Source organism: Geotrypetes seraphini, chromosome 7 (genome assembly GCF_902459505.1).
Source record: "Geotrypetes seraphini chromosome 7, aGeoSer1.1, whole genome shotgun sequence".
NCBI classification, from domain to species: domain Eukaryota; kingdom Metazoa; phylum Chordata; class Amphibia; order Gymnophiona; family Dermophiidae; genus Geotrypetes; species Geotrypetes seraphini.
In genome coordinates this window covers 55,148,830-55,165,326 of record NC_047090.1, presented here as the reverse complement: position 1 = coordinate 55,165,326, position 16,497 = coordinate 55,148,830, and the positions used below count along the sequence as shown (strand labels likewise).

At 46.3% G+C, this 16,497-nt stretch overlaps 1 protein-coding gene across 2 annotated transcripts in view; it reads right to left on the bottom strand.

The window, feature by feature from the left end:
- ATXN10 (ataxin 10) overlaps nt 1-16,497 on the bottom strand; it is a 192,188-nt gene that overhangs the window by 94,120 nt on the left and 81,571 nt on the right. For both annotated transcript variants that reach the window (XM_033952744.1, XM_033952743.1), the window contains exons 6-7: nt 10,750-10,830; nt 367-532 (exon numbers count right to left, since the gene is read on the bottom strand). In XM_033952744.1, the coding sequence (XP_033808635.1) occupies nt 367-532; nt 10,750-10,830 (247 nt within the window). The remainder of the gene's footprint in view (nt 1-366; nt 533-10,749; nt 10,831-16,497) is intronic.

The following is a 16,497-nucleotide window of genomic DNA, read 5'->3' as shown; positions in this document are numbered from 1 at the left end:
CTTAAGGGGATGATATCTTCCACTTCAATCCAATGCAGCTCTATGGCAGGATGCTGATTTCCCCTTCACTCTTGTTCTCTTAACAAACTCCAATGTGTTTCCATATCAAATTTTGATACTCCCCTACTTAGACCCAAATTTGGCCAATTAGAGGCTTCCTCGGGAGGAGTAAAATTCCACACTATAGCGATACCGATGCCAAGCGTGCTGGGCTATTCCTTATTTCCGCTGAAACCAGAGTTTTCCATTTGGTTTGGTTCAGCAGAAATAAGGAATAGCCCAGCACGCCTGGCATCGGTATCGCTATAGTGTGGATGGACACTCACTCCAATCGCTGCATTCCAATAGATTAGACTGCATTCTTACCTCATCATCAGTACTGGTGCCAGAGGCTAATTTAAGCACATCTTTACATGTCTCCTTGAAACAGGATGCAAGAAACTCTACCAGCTTCAACGGGATTAATGTTTCCTCACTGTTAACTGGGTCTCTCTCACTTATTTTGGCCAGGATAACATCCAATAAAGTAATCCTGAATTAAAAATGCAATAATTAATAAATAACAGATATAAATATATATCAATAACCCCCCCCTTTTTTTTTACAAAACCTTAGCACAGTTTGTAGCGCCGGCCATGGCAGTAACAGCTCCGATGCTCATAGGAATTCTATGAGCAGCAGAGCTGTTACCGTTGCGACTGACCCTAAAAAGGCTAGTGTAGTTTTGTAAAAGGGGAGGTAAAACAAGAAATAATTTTTTTCCCTCAAAAATGCAAAACTTAATATACCTTTATATACTCGAATATAAATCAACCTGAATATAAACCAAGGTAACCTTTTTTCCCCCAAAAAAGGAGGAAAAAAGGTTGACTCGAATTTAAACTGGGGTAGGAGGGTGTTTTAATATTCAAGTGCAGTTACTTGCCTTGTCCTGCCAGGCTCTGCACCCTGTTGCTCCTCTCTCGCTGCTCTGCATCCAGCCCCCTCACTCACTCCCTCCCCAGCCCTGCCAGTCTCTGCATCCAGCTCCCCTCCTTCCCTGCCAGGTTCTGTACCCTTTCCCCCCTCTCTTCCAATGCCTGCATGCCTCCACCAGGCCTGCTGTGAAACCTAATGGTCCAATAGTGGCTGGGACAGGAGGGATCCCTCCCACCTCCTGTCCCAGCCGATTCTAATTATTTTAATCGCCCTCCCGCCTCCCCCATATACCTTAAGTATCCCTGGTGGTCCAGTAGTGAACTGCGGCAGGAGTGACCTTCCTTTGCGCTTGCCCGTGCAGAACTGCTAGCTAATTGGTGACTGCGAGAACTCATAACAGCTAATCAGCTAGCAGCTCTGCATGGGCAGGAGTGAAGGAAGGTCGCTCCTGCCCATGCAAAGCCACTAGCTGATTGGCTTCCGTGCGTTCTCGCAGTCCCAGGTCTCATGGCAGGTCCTGCAGAGGCCTGCAAACAGGTTCAGGAGGGGGCAGGTCAGTGCTGACCCGAATATAAACTGAGACCCCCATTTTAGGGCTTTTTTTGGCCGAAAAATCTTAGTTTATATTCGAGTATATTCGGAACTCTTCTCACTCTCTTGGAATAATACAGAAACAGAAAAATATGTAAATTAGTCAGATGAGTTATCCTCACAGATATGAAATGTGAAAAAGCTACAGATAAATTGATCCCTACACAATGTAAGCTCTACAAAAAAAAAAAGCTAGGAGTATATGGAATAATGTACCTTTCTAGGAAAGATGGGGCTTTAGTTGTTAATATTTTGAATGTTAATGCATAATTCTATTTTAAAGGAGATTCTATGGGCAATTGGTAGCCAAGGCCAAGGCTGCAGTTTTAATCCCTAAGGCTAGAGCATCAAACTGCCTCCTGAGGACCATATCCACTCCGTTGATCCTTTAAAACTATGCCTCCCTTACTTGGTGGACAAGTGAATTTGGTCACCTGGGCTACCAGGGAATCCACCTTTGGCATAGTAAACATTTGCTGGAATTTCTTCAGGGGTCTCCTAGGGCTCTATGACTAGGATCCTCATGCCGGGTACCATGGAAAAGAAGTGGGTTGAGCCCAGAGTCTGCTCAGAAGAGAACACTGAGCAGACAGAGTTTGCAGAGGGTCTATCTTCAGTTCTTGAAGACTCTAATGATCTCAAGCAATGCAGAGAAAAGAGTCAGCAATAGGAGGGTCTATGGTCGATATTGCCTCCTTGTCCTCCATATGAGAGTCTGCCTCTCCCACCAGGAAACTCACTTTGAGACAACAAAGGGATTAAATCTGACCCATCATCCTCCAAGTCTCTGTCTGAGGGGCCATCAGAGTCCAGAATAGCCTCCGCTCTCAGAAAAGAAGTGCTTGAGTGTCTAGAGGGATCTGCAAACTGATTTGCTTGCCTGTGGACCTAATAGGTGGAGTTTTGCCTTGTATATAAGCCTGCCAGAGGAGATTAATGAACTCCAGGGTAAAGGCCAGAGAAGATAACATAGTAACATAATAGATGACAGCAGATAAAGACCCGAATGGTCCATCCAGTCTGCCCAACCTGATTCAATCTAAAAATTTGTTGGGGTTTTTTTTTTTTTTCTTCTTCTTAGCAATTTCTTGAGACCCGTCAGAGACGCCTGCTCCAAATGCTCATATGGGGGGAAGAGAAAGAGAGCGAAGAACCATATTAAGGTTCCAGGTCGGACAGGGAAGACGCAGTGGCGTACCAAGGGAGGGGAAGCGGAGGGGATGGTCCACCCTGAGTGCAGCCTTAGGGGGGGTGCACAGCCGGCCAGGTCCGGAAAATTCTACTGGGCCGATCAGTCTGCCTCTCCCCGACGTCAATTCTGCCATCGGAGAGGAAGTTTGGGCCAGCCAATCGCTGCCTAGCTGGGCGGAACTTCCTCTCTGACGGCAGAATTGATGTCAGGGAGAGGAATGCTGGTCGGCCCGACGCAGGGAAGGAGAGCTTGGGGCAGCAGCGGCTTTGCAGCATGTTACCCAATGGCGGTGACTTGGGGGGCTGTTCCCCGATGGCAGCGGCAATGGCTTAGGGGAGGGCAGGGAGAATGAAAGAAAGGGGGCAGGCAAGGAGACAGAAGGAAAGAAGGGAAACAGAGAAAAAGAAAGGGGGCATGAAGAGAGAAAAAAGAAAGGGAGGCAGGGAGAAAGAAAGGGCAGGGAGAGAGGAAGAAAAAGTTGGGGGAGGGAATGAGGTCTGGAGGAGAGGAAGCATACAGGCTGAAAGAAGGGAAGAAAGATTGGATGCACAGTCAAAAGAAAGTGCAACCAGAGACTCATGAAATCACCAGACAACAAGGTAGAAAAAATGATTTTATTTTAAATTTAATGATCAAAATGTGTCTGAATTTATATCTGCTGTCTATATTTTGCACTATGGCCTCCCTTTTACTAAACCATAATAGCGGTTTGAGCGTTGAGAGCAGCCCTGGGCATTCAGCACAGCTCCCTGCGCTAAAAACTGCTATTGTGCTTTAGTAAAAAAGGGAGGGGGGTATTTGTCTATTTTTGTATGGTTGTTACTGAGGTGACAATGCATAGAGTCATCTGCCTTGACCTCTTTGAAAAAACCCCAGAATAGGAATGATAATTAACATTTTCTCAGCGTACAGTGTGCTTTGTGTTTTTTTTTTTAATTTTATTGTTGATAGATCATTTTGACTTGGTCATTTTAAAAGTAGCTCGCAAGCCCAAACAGTGTGGGCACCCCTGAGCTAGAGCATTGAAGCTGCGTGTTTCTGCCGTACAGGTCATCTCTGACGCAATCGGAAGTTGCATCAGAGACGACCTTTACGGCAGCCATATGCAACTACAATGCTCCGGCTGCTGTAAGAAAGCAGTTTAGACATCACCGGCCACAGGGCAGGGAGGTTCGTCGGACCGGGCATGTTGTCTGGGTCTGGGGGGGGGACAAAGCGCCACGAAGGTAAGGGGCAGGGAGGGAGAAAGGGAGAAAAGGTGGGGTGGAGAGGAAAACAAGGTAAAACAGAGGGGGGAGAAGGACGCTGAAAGCACATGGGGAAGACAGAGGGGGGAGAAGGACGCTGAAAGTACATGGGGAAGACAGAGTGGGAAGAAGATGCTGAATGGAAATGAGGAACAGAGAGTGGGGAGAAGATGATGCAGGAAAATGGGGAAGAGAGAGTGGGGGGAAGACGCTGAAGGGAATTGGGGAAGAGAGAGTTGGGAGAAGACGCTGGCAGGGAAGAAGGCAGAGATTCCAGACTATGGGAGGAGCGGAGGGAAGAAGATGGGTGCCAGACCAATTTGGAAGGAGTGAGAAAGGGAGAGGCACAGTAACAGAGCAAATGGAAGATGCAGAGAGAAGAGAGACAGTGGATGGAAGGAACAGAGTAACAAGAAGATGAGGAAAGCAGGAAAGCAGAAACCAGAGAAGACAAAGGTTGAACAAAAATTTTCTATTTATTTATTGCTTTAGGAGACATGCGTCACTGTTTCTGTGGTGTTGCATTATATGCAGAGTCCAGCTTCTTGCTGGTTCAATTTAACCTTTGTCTATGTATTTCTATTTTATCTCCCCTTTTACAAAACTGTGGAGCATTTTTTAGAGCCTGCTGTGATGGTAGCAGCTCTGATGCTCAGAATTCTATGAGCACCAGAGCTGTTACCACCGTGGCTAAAATCCACACTACAGTTTTGTAAAAGGGGGAGGAGTTAGTTTGTGATGACATATTCCATACTAGGCGAAGGTGTTTTTTGTGTTCTGTGTGTTCGAAAGACATGGTTTTCTGTTAGGATTGATCTTTACTAGTCTGGCTTGTTTAGTTTTACAATGGGTGTATTGATGTTGTACTGCTCACTGCAGTATGTAAGATGCTGCCTTTTCCTAGGTACTCATGTGTGACATGTGGCTCGTTACTAAAAATCATGTTTTTCATACAGATGGGGGGTGCCAAAAAATGATGTCACATATGCTAGGTATGCACTGGGAAGACGCAAGAGAGGCCTCAAGAACTAACTCAACAGTAACGTGCCCTGCAGAAAACGAACCACATTCAGTTGAACTGCCAAGGAGCCCCTCAGGGAAGGAGGGCCCATAAACGAAAGACCGCAATCTGAACCTGGAGCGAAGCCACTGCAAGACCCTTCTTCAGGCCATCCTGAAGAAACTCCAGGACCCGAGGAATCGATTGAAGAGAAGGGTCCACCTATCTCCAAGCGCACCAAGCCTGCTAACACCTCCAAGCCTTCGCATAGGCCGCTACTGCGGACTTCCATTTACTGTGAAGCAACGTGGCAATCACCGCAAAAAAATAGGCCCAGCCAGTCAAGGCCGCGCACTCAAGAGCCATGCCGTAAGACCATAGCAGTCCAGATCCTTCATCACAATCATACCCTGTGTGAGGAGGCAAGAATGACAAGGTAACTGGAGCCCCTGATCCTGCTGGAGCCAAACCAGGTCGGCATACCACGACCACCTCAGCCAATTTGGAGCCACCAAAATCACCAAATATCTGCAAGAATGTGAACGTCAGAATGATCATGAAAAGAGACAAATTGTGGCCTCTGGTCACTCATGAGGGAACATTCAGCTGTGGCCGGCTGTTCTAACTGCAGCTTCAATTCCTGCAGAGATTCAGAGATTAAATCCGTATGAAGCACGGACTTGAAGAATCTGCACACTGTGGGTTCCTCCCCCAAATCACAGGCTCCACACGGGTCCAGATTCTGCAGATCCATCAGATTCACCACATCCATGGCTGCCGCAGTGCTGCCCGGCGAAAGCAGAGGAATGGAAAGAGTGTCTGGTGGGCATAGCTGACTTACTCCCTGGTACCCCTGTAGGAAGGCAAGAAAAAAGACCCTAGTCCCTTGGAGCAGGGATCCCTTTGACCAGTACAGAGGCCGGTGGATGGGAGACAGGCAGAAATATTTTAACTAAGTATACCTGATAAAGCATATTCACATATTCCGGGAGAAAACCATCCTCCATGGCGGAAGCCAATTTCTGCGCCTCAGATTTGGAATGCTTTGAAGATTTTTCAGATTTTTTGCTGGATCCGTGCTTGTGTTTCGCCAAAATGTCACCAAAACATTCACCAGGGCCCCCTGACGCTAATTTCATGGGATTTGGGGCAGAAGGCACTTGAACCTCCCCAGAGGTCGAAGGCACTGCATCTTGGCAAATCTAAACCCCCTCGCGGGCCACAGCATATGTAAAACATGACTATGTATCCGACAGCAGTCACACACTCTCAGTCACAGAGTCAGCAATAATATATGGTGCAGTTTTATAATAATTTTTATCAGAGGTCCTTGGGGATATCAGATTGCCTTACAAACAACATAGTTTGAAAGGGTTATTTCCTCATATTACTCCGTGGTACGGAGGTACCACGGAGTAATATGAGGAAATAATTAACCCCTTCAAACTATGTTGTTTGTAAGGCAATCTGATATCCCCAAGGACCTCTGATAAAAATTATTATAAAACTGCACCATATATTATTGCTGACAAACAACATAGTTTGAAAGGGTTATTTCCTCATATTACTCCGTGGTACCTCCTCCTCGAGGAGGTACCACGGGGTAATATGAGGAATTAACCCTTTCAAACTATGTTGTTTGTAAGGCAATCTGATATCCCCAAGGACCTCTGATAAAAATTATTATAAAACTGCACCATATATTATTGCTGACTCTGTGACTGAGAGTGTGTGACTGCTGTTTGAGTAATCACGGATAGGAAGATTGTTACAGATGTGTATCCGAAAGCCATCCACCACAAATGAGGCATGAATCCATTCAATCCTGCCCTGGGGAGGCCATCTACGATGTTTTCTTGCAAAAACAAAGCTCAGAAATATGAAAAATATACTTTAATTGAAATTGGGAAAATTCCAAGATGGCCACCATGGGTGACGATTTTGAAGAAAAAGAGCCCTGGAATATTTCAGGAACCCTCAGAAAATGGTGATTTGGGGATTTTAGAGATGGGGAAGGGTAGGGCATGCAGGAAAATCACCCCAAAACCCCTTTTCAAGACCCCCCAAAATCGCTGATTTAGGCTGTGTCAGCCTCTTACTAACTGTGACATGTGCTGAATGAAACTGCAAGCAGAGCTGTAATACCTCACCAGGAGATTATGTGCCTCAGGGAACTTGGAAAAGTGGATTTCAAGTCTTCGGACTGCCCTACCAGCCTAACCACCACATCCTGAGACCTCCACCACCAGTGCCCACATCAGGCAAACACCTGGCAGAGGAACGCAGTCTGGCTCCGATCATGGTTGCGCCTCCACAGAATCGCTTAGCCTATGCTTACATAACTAGTGGACAAACCTAGGCTGCAGAGCATGAAACCCCCTAGAAGCAGACATTCTCCAACAGTCTGCGATCTCCTGCAGTCAAGGATATCCCCGCAGGGAACCTTCGCAGCATGAGGGCAAAAACAACAACCGAAAATTACTGAAAGGTACTGAAATATAATGAAATGAAACACTAGCAGAAAAGATAAACTCCTACAGCCTGGCTTGTAGGAAGAAGACTGCTGTGGACAGGAGCATGCTCAGTGATGAGGTGTAAGAGGGAGGGGGTAAGTGTCTAAAGTTTTGAGGCTTCCTATAGATACCTGGCAGGAGGAGGAAATGACCTTCTGGTCTCGGAATAAAGTGGGATTGTATAAGAATTGTATTTAAGGCTAGGATTGGACTATTTTCTGCTGTTTTTGATTCTACTATGCATGCCTATCACTCATCTCAGTTTTTTTAGATCAAATAATCAAAGATTGATGGTGGCTCTTTCTAAACTGTTAATATGCTTGGAGCAATATAGTAAGTCGATTTTTTATAAGTCCACAACTTTGGAACACATTACTTCAGAAAGAACTTAAGACCCTGCTTTTTTCAACAGGCTTTTGCAGTGTACTGAATATGTAAGTGACATTGGGCCTGATGGGGCAGATGCATATTTTTGTGGATCTACTTTGAGATTCTTTTTATATTATGTGTACGTTTTGTATTGTATTGCTTGTTTGAATTTTTAATTATATATGTACAGACTTGAGCCACGTAGACCTTTGTGATGGCACGGTATTAAAGTTCTTAAATAAATCAAATATTCAAGACCATCAACACCCTTATTGTAATTCCTAAGAATCATGATGGCAAAAAAAAAAAAAAAATGAATGCATCACAGATACAGCTGTAAAATGAAGTAGGGCGTGATGCTCTCATGAAATCAATGCAGAAGTATGATAATTTGCTATAACATTTTATTTTGTAATTAATATTTCTCCATTGAGTAAAGGCACCAACTTGTATTCTGCAACCCTAGATAAATCATTGCCAGTTGTGGATGAGCTGTAATGTTGGTGTCAGGTCAAAACCGCGGAAGACAAAGACGCGCGCCGACAACTGAGCGCAGCGTGGAGGCGCGCGCCGAAGAAAATAACTGTTTTTAGGGGCTCCGACAGGGAGGTGTGGGGGGGAACCCCCTCACTTTACTTTATACAGATCGCGCCACATTGTGGGGGCGTTGTGGGGGGTTGTAACCCCCCACATTTTATTGAAAACTTCACTTTTTCCCTAAAAACAGGGAAAAAGTTAAGTTTACAGTATAATGAGGGGGGTTACAACCAGTGTTCCCTCTAAGCGGGCGGGTGTTGTGAGCAAACTTTTTTCACTGTGAGCTAAAAATATCGGGCGCCAGCAAGTTATGAGCCAAATAAATATGTTGCTTTCTACCACAGAACTTCCTTACGTTTGTATGGAATCTATCCCCTTTCAACTTTAGAGAGTGCCCTCTCGTTCTCCCTGCCTTAGCTACTAAGTCTATTCCCTTCAGTACCTTGAATGTTTCTATCATGTCCCCTCTCAATCTCCTCTGCTCAAGGGAGAAGAGGCCCAGTTTCTCTAATCTTTCGCTGTACGGCAACTCCTCCAGCCCCTTAACCATTTTAGTTGCTCTTCTCTGGATCCTTTCGAGTAGTACCGTGTCCTTCTTAAAGTACCAGTGCTGGACGCAGTACTCCAGGTGAGGGCGTACCATGGCCCGGTACAGCAGCATGATAACCTTCTCTGTCTCTTCAGTCCAGCATCTGCCCCTTCCATTCACTGTCTGTCTTTCCCTGCCATCTCTCCTCCTGCCCCCCCCCACCCCCCAATTTGGTCTAGCATCCATCATCTTCCTTCTGTTCCCCTCATGGTCTGGCATCTCTATCCTTCCCTCCCCCCTGTGGTTTTTAGCATATCTCTCTTCTCATTTCCTCCACTCAGATCTGATCATTCTCTGCTCTCTCTTCCCTTTTCTTCTCTGGTCTTCCTTCTCTATTTTCTGCCTCCATCTAAATTAAATTCTTTCTTACTATTTAGTCCCGTTTCCCTCTTTTCACTGTGTCTACACACAGCTTGTCACCCCTTTCCCTCACCCCTCCATTATCTTACTATTTTCTTCCCCCTTTATTTATCTCCTCCTTCCATCCAGTATGTGTTCTTTCCCCACTTCCATTCAGCATCTGCTCTCCCTTCTCAACTGACATCCATCTGCCTTCTGCTCTCTCTCCCTTCTTCTCACTTCCATCATCTGTCCCCTTCTCTCTCTCTCTCATCTCCTCCATTCCATCATCTGCCCCTTCTCTCTCTCTCTCTCTCTCCCCCCCCCCCAACTTCCATCATCTGCCCCCCTTCCCCTCACCTTTGTGGGTCACTTTCTTTCCCCTGAGGGTGGCTCATGTCACAGGGGAAGCTTTGGCCGAGCAGAACCGCTTGATTGACAGTGGAACTTACTTGATTGATGTCGATGCTGGGGCCCGTTGCCGTTTGAAGGAAAAAAAAAAAGGTGGAAAAAAGGAACCTGTAAAGGCGAGAGGAAGGGAAACCTCCAGGACAGCTGCTTTTTGCCCTCCTTCAGCGGCCCAAGAGTTCAGACCAGCAGCGGCAGCTCTGTATGCTTTTAACTTCGGCACAGAGCTGCCCCTAATCAATAGTTTAGCGCGGTTTCATGAGGCAGCCTCGGGGCCTTTGATAGCCGGCCCGCTTCGATGATGCGATGTGGGCCGGCCTAGCAAAGGCCCCAAGGCTGCCTTATGAAACCGCGCTAAACTATTGATTAGGGGCAGCTCTGTGCCGAAGTTAAAAGCATACACAGCTGCCGCTGCTGGTCTGGAGGTGCGGAGACAAGGCAGGAGGCAAACGCGGTGGAAGGCAGGAGTCCCGGCGAAGGCAGGAGTCCCGGCACAGCGACTGCAACAGGAAGTTGCAAGTCAGCTGACGCCGGCCTTTCGTTGCGGCGGGGACCGAATCCTTCGCGGACCGGCAAGATTTTGTTTGCTGACCGGCGGTTGAAGAACTGTGCTCTACACTGTGTGCGCTGTGACGAGAAACATGTGCGCTGCGAGGTAATATTTTGTGCGCCAGCGCACCCCAGCGCAGCTTAGCGGGAACACTGGTTACAACCCCCCAAACCACCCACAATGCCGCCGCGATCTGTATTAAGTAAAGTGGGGGGGGCTCCCCAACAAAACCCCCCGTCGGAGCCCCTAAAAACTGTCATTTTCTTCGGCGTGCACCTCTGTCTTGTGCTCAGTTGTCGGCGTGCACCTTTGTCTTCCGCGGTTTTGTTTATGAACCGTAATGTTAACCAACCAATTTAAAAGTATTATAGACATAAAAACATGTATTCACAGATTTTGTGTCAACTACTAAACCACACAGTTTTTCAGTTATATGAACAGGATAATCTAAAAGGAATTCTAAATACTAAAGAGCCATACTGGCTTTCGAGATTACCTTTCTTGATTGCTCAGTTTGGCATAAATGTCTTCCACCAACTCTGGGCACTTGAGGAAATGATCGGTTATAGTTAGGAAGCTGAAAAAAAATTATTATATATAAGAAACACATATATATGTTACTGTGCACTTAATATGGTCTTACTTTACCTCCCACCACTACTGTACATTAATATAAATTGATTCATGCAGTAAAAAGGTTAAACAACCCAATTGCCAATTTATCCTTTACCAATATATAAATCATCTGCTTCAATGACATACAGTATCAATTTTTGCTGAATTTTAACTAAATTCCTGAACCACACAAATTATCTAATTAGTCCAAGTCCATTTTTCATCTTATAGAAAAATTTACAATGACTTGTAGCACCTTTTCCCCTATACCATAGACTAATTCCTGGGCAAGATTTATTGCACACCTTTTAATTTCAGAGCTATGATAAGATTAATATTTCAGTCAGCAGTGAAAATTTCATTTAAATCTCTAAAGACTTAATTGCTTGTAAGACTGTATCATCAGCTTAGAAAACAGGATTCAGCAAACCACAATTGCAAAATAATGGCATTAGTTGTATGTTGCTTTAATACTCTACCACCACCACAAAATGTCTTGTGAATTAGAAAAGGGAAGGAAAAGAAAATTTAATCATTACATTAAACAGCCTAAATTAATGTATTTTCACCTCCAGAAACATGAGCATCTTGAATAATAGGAATATCTATCTATTTTATTTGGATTTGATTCATACCTTTTTCAGTTGTAGTTCAAGGTAAGTTACATTGGAATGCAGTAACTTCTTACACAGAAAAATATACTAAAAGTATGCATGTACTAAAATGAGAAGTAATGCCAGCTCCTTCTCAACTTTTAGGTCCACCGATGACCTGGATATTACTGTACATACTCAAATATAAACCAAGATTTTGGGATCAAAAAATGGTATAAAATGGTGATCTCAATTTATATTCAAGTCTCTGAGTCTTTCTTGCTTGATGCCTTTCTCTCAATCCCCTCAAAGGTTACATCCCAACCCTGATAACCTCCCCCCGGTACTGGTCTTTTGAAGCTGACACCAATGCTGCCGGGCATCTCACTCAGCTGTCATCAGCCCTGCTGCCTTCAGCACTGGTCCCCACTAAAACGGATGGCAATAATGAAGACGCAGAACTTTCCGTCTTGTTTTGCTGCCCCCCTCTGGTCGCTTCCTATTTTCTCAATACCAGCAGAGCCTATAATGACATTATTGCAGTCCAGTTTAGTGGGACTGGGGTCGAAGGCAGGGATGATGGCACTTGAGTGCTGGAAGAAACAAAGAGTAAAAGGATGTGAATCGGTCAGCTAGCCAAGGGAGAAATCAGAGATGCTGGGTTGTGAGGAAAAGGAAAAATAGGATATGCTTGATATGGAAAGTGAAGAGAGGAAGGGGGATGGTAGAGACAGGGAAGATTGGATCAGCTTGGGGAAGACAATTTCTGGAACTGGGTGAGAGTGGGAAGAATAGGGACACAAATACAGATGCTAGACCGAGCAGGGAGCAGGATGACATGGAAATGTTAAACACAAGAGGGTTGAGTATGAAGACAGAAGGGATATGCTGGACATGGTAGAGGAGTGAAGGGAGACAAGCAGAAGATGATGTATGGAGGGGGACATATGCTGAGTAAGGGATGGAATGAAAAGAGATATGCCTGCTTGGGGTTAGAGGGGAGATGGTGATCATGGAGGGAGTAGGGTAATAGAAAGGAGATGCTGGATTAAGATGGGGAAAAGAGGGGAGGTACTAGAATGGGATAGGAGAGGATGGTGGGCTAGTTAGGAAGGGGGGATAAAGGAATTGCTAGATCAGATGAAAAAAGGGACATGGATGCAGGACTTGGGAGTGTAGGGTAAAGGAAAAATCCAGGCAAGAGGTAAGTAGGGAGATGCTGGACATAGTGTGGTGGCAGTAAGAAAGGAGGTTCTGAACATTGGAGGAATAAGCAGATGGAGGAGATGCTGACACAGAAGGAGGGAGCAAGGAAAACAGAGGGATGTTGCATATGAGACAGGAGTAAAGTGATGGGGAGAGATCTTGGATGGATATGGAGAGAGAGTTGAGGTGTTAGAGGAAAGAGATGAGAGGATATGCTAGTCAGAAGAGTGAAAATAGAGGGGGAAGAGAAAGAGAAGATGCTGGAAGGAGGAAAATTAGGAAGAGTTAGCAAAAAAACTAGAGAATAATAGGATGAGGGAGATGGAAAGCTATAAGTAAAAGGAGATAGAGATGCAGAAAATTAAATGGAGGAAAACCAAAAAGAAAAGGTTAAAGCCAGAGATGGATTTAGGAGAAAAAGTAAAAGAGACAGGAAGGGAGAGAAGTGGCGGACTGGAAACACTGGAAAGAAAATTAAGAAAAAAGATAGAAGAAATCAGAAACTGGGATAAACATGAATAAAATGGCCAGGAAAACAGGTAAAAAAATTATTTTTAATTTCATGAACAAAAAATGCAGTTTTACAGTAAATTTACACCATTATCTTTTTATTTTCTAAAGTGTAGAGTGGTGTGTCTATTTCTCTTTCCCTAGTGGTGCATTGCATGCAGAGTATGGCTTCTTGAGGTTTACGTTTAATTTTTGTCTAAATATTTTAAGTTTGTAGTTGTGTTTTCTTATGTAGGGTTCTTGTTGTGAATATGTTAGCTTTGGGATATATGCATCACAGTTCCAGGGAGGGATGCACTTGCAGCCCCATTTTTCACAGATGGGCTGCTATACCACCATTACTTTGGTGAAAGTGTGGGGAGCTGTCACCAGGCCAAAGGGCAGAGCTGATAACTGGTAATGCAGCTTCAGGACATGAAACCTTTAGATCTATTGAAAAAACAACAACATAGTAACACAGTAGATGACAGCAGATAAAGACCCGAATGCTCCATCCAGTCTGATCAATCTGATAAATCTAAAAACCTACTTGCATATTTCCCAGGCCTCAGGAAGTTCTTAAGAGGTCAAGAATTCCTCCGGCATCACCGCCGCTATGAAAGAATAAACCATCTCCATGCGAAAACACAGGACCCTGAGCACTGCAGTTATGTAAGGTCCAGAATGGGTCTCCAATCATCAGAACCTTTCTGTGGCACAATGAAGAATATGGGCCGAATGTCTAACAACCTTCTCATGGTGGCTTGTACTTGGGTCACTTTTCCAGACACCTTACAGGAGAGTCCACATATCAATCTGTTAGAAGCCTAGCCGCTCTGGATGATTTCCAGAACCCAGCAGTCCGAAGTAATTTAAATCCAGGCCTGTACCTGAGAGGAACCACCCCCAACCAGGCATCATTGCGACTTCTTGGCAGAGGGTGCAGCATGGGGTGTTGAAATCTGGTTGTATCCGGATACAGAATACCTCTGCCTATAATTCTGGGAGAAACTAAGAAGCAGAGCTAGAATACTGCCGTAACCACTGGAGCCACAAAAACTAGAGTTCCCTGAGCCTCTAAAGGCTTTGAGTCTGCTGTCAACCAGGGTCTTGTCCAGACCCTTTTCTAATAACCAATGACCCTTTAAAGGGAGTCTGCTGAGATTAGCTTTGGAAATGGAGTCCCCAGCCCATTGTCTGGTCCAGAGTAGAGAATGACACGGTGGCGGTTTACCCGCGGCCACCGCATTTTAGCCGCGGGTCACCCGCCGAAAACGGGGAAGAAAACTAGCAGTCGCTGCGGCGACGGGGACAAGGCCATTCACCGCCCGCGGGGCGGTGAATGGTCTTGTCCCCCGCAGTGAGGCATGAAGGATCGCGCGGTCCCCGCAGCTCACACCCGCCCGCCCAATCGATTCCAGTGTCCAGCCAGCTCTCTCCCCTCTCCTCACCCCAGTCCGCAGATCCTCCTCCTCGGCGACCTGCACGCTACCAGAGAGCCGCGCACACCCGCCGCTGCTCAGCCTCGATCTTCTGCTCTGACGCAACCGGAAACAGGAAGTTGCAGCAGAGCAGAAGATCGAACACTGAGCAGCCGCGCGTGTGCGGCTCCCTGGGAAAGCGCGCAGGTTGCCGAAAAAGAAAACCCACAAACCAAGGTGAGGAGAAGGGAGAGAGCCGGCCAAACACCAGGATCGACCGGGCAGGCAGGTAGTGGCCGCGGGGACCGTGCGATCGCTAGTGTTCCCGGCTCAAATTGGAAGGAGGGAGTGAAAGGAAAAAGGCTTATATGGATGCAGCGGGGACGGTGACGGGGCGGTGAATGGGATGGCAGTGGCGGTGACGGGGCGGTGAAAGGGATGGCGGTGACGGTGACGGGGCGGTGAAGGGATCGGCGGTGACGGGGCGGTGCAGAGGATGGTGGGCCGGTGACGGGGCGGTGACGGGGACAGATTTTTTCCCCGTGTCATTCTCTAGTCCAGAGCATTCTGTGGGCAGAGATCAAATAAACTGAATCTGTACTCATGGCATGAATGCTATGGAGAGCAGCTGCCACATAATCAAGTTCAGATAAGAGGAGCTGAGATACGGGCTCTTCGCCCTCACACTCCAGAATTCATAGCCTGGAAAGATAGGCACGTGTCACAAAGGATGCTGCCGAGGTTGCTTTGACTCCCACAGTCAATGCTTCAAAAAGCACTTGCGAACTACATCCACTTGGCAATCCTGCATATCCTTGAGCACCACACCATCCTCACTCAGAAGAGATGTGCGCTGAGTAACCAGTGCAACCAAGGAATCCACCTGAGGCTGCGTACACAGCTGCTGGAATTCCTATGCCATAGGATACAACCAAGACATGGCACTCACTACCTTGAAAGACTCCTCTGGAGAATCCCACAACTCCATGACTAAGACATTAAAGTCAGAATGCCAGGGAAATGTAGAAGACTGAAGCCTCATTCCACTCATAAGGGAGGAGGAAGTAGAGGGGACCAGCTGGGAGTCCAAAATTTAGCTATTGGAGGAACTCTGAAATGAGATCCAGTAGAGCCGAGGGTTTGAATAAGTGCTGAACCATGGTTATCCCCAGAATCCAGAGCCACCTCATGATCCCAAGCACCAGATTGTGGCCCTGCATACTCCGACAGGGAGGGCGCATCTTGAGACAGTAAGGGAACAGTGAGAGCCCGTCTTCTGTACCCCCTTCAGATAGATCTCCCAAGCCCTGGTCAGAAGTAGATGACAAGGCAAAAGCACCCTGGGAGGCCGTACCCCATGTACGGTGTCAGAAGCGCCCACTAGCCTTCACTTTGTTAGGATGGCTTTCGTGAAAAGCTTTACACATCAGATTGAGGACTTCAGGGGAAAAGGCTGTACCAGGCAGCATGGAGTCACTGGCAGATGACTTTAATTTGCATCTCTCGGGCTCAGTGGCATCCACGCCATTCCATGTAGAATAGCCACTGTTTTGGGGTCAAAAAAAGAAAAAAGACCCGAACCATTGGGCTAGCCACCCATTCCTTGGCCCAAGAGTGCAAAAGGGGAGGCTAAGCCGGATGCTACCACCCCTCCTTCCCATGTGGTACACACATAACATAAGAACATAAGAACATAAGAAGCGCCATCTCCGGATCAGACCTTCGGTCCATCAAGTCCGGCGATCCGCACACGCGGAGGCCCTGCCAGGTATACACCTGGTTTATTTTATAGCCAACCATACTTTATATGCCTCTCTCAAGGAGATATGCATCTAGTTTGCTTTTGAAGCCTAGGACTGTCGATTCTGCAATAATCTCCCCTGGGAGAGTATTCCAGATGCCAACCACTCTCTGTGTGAA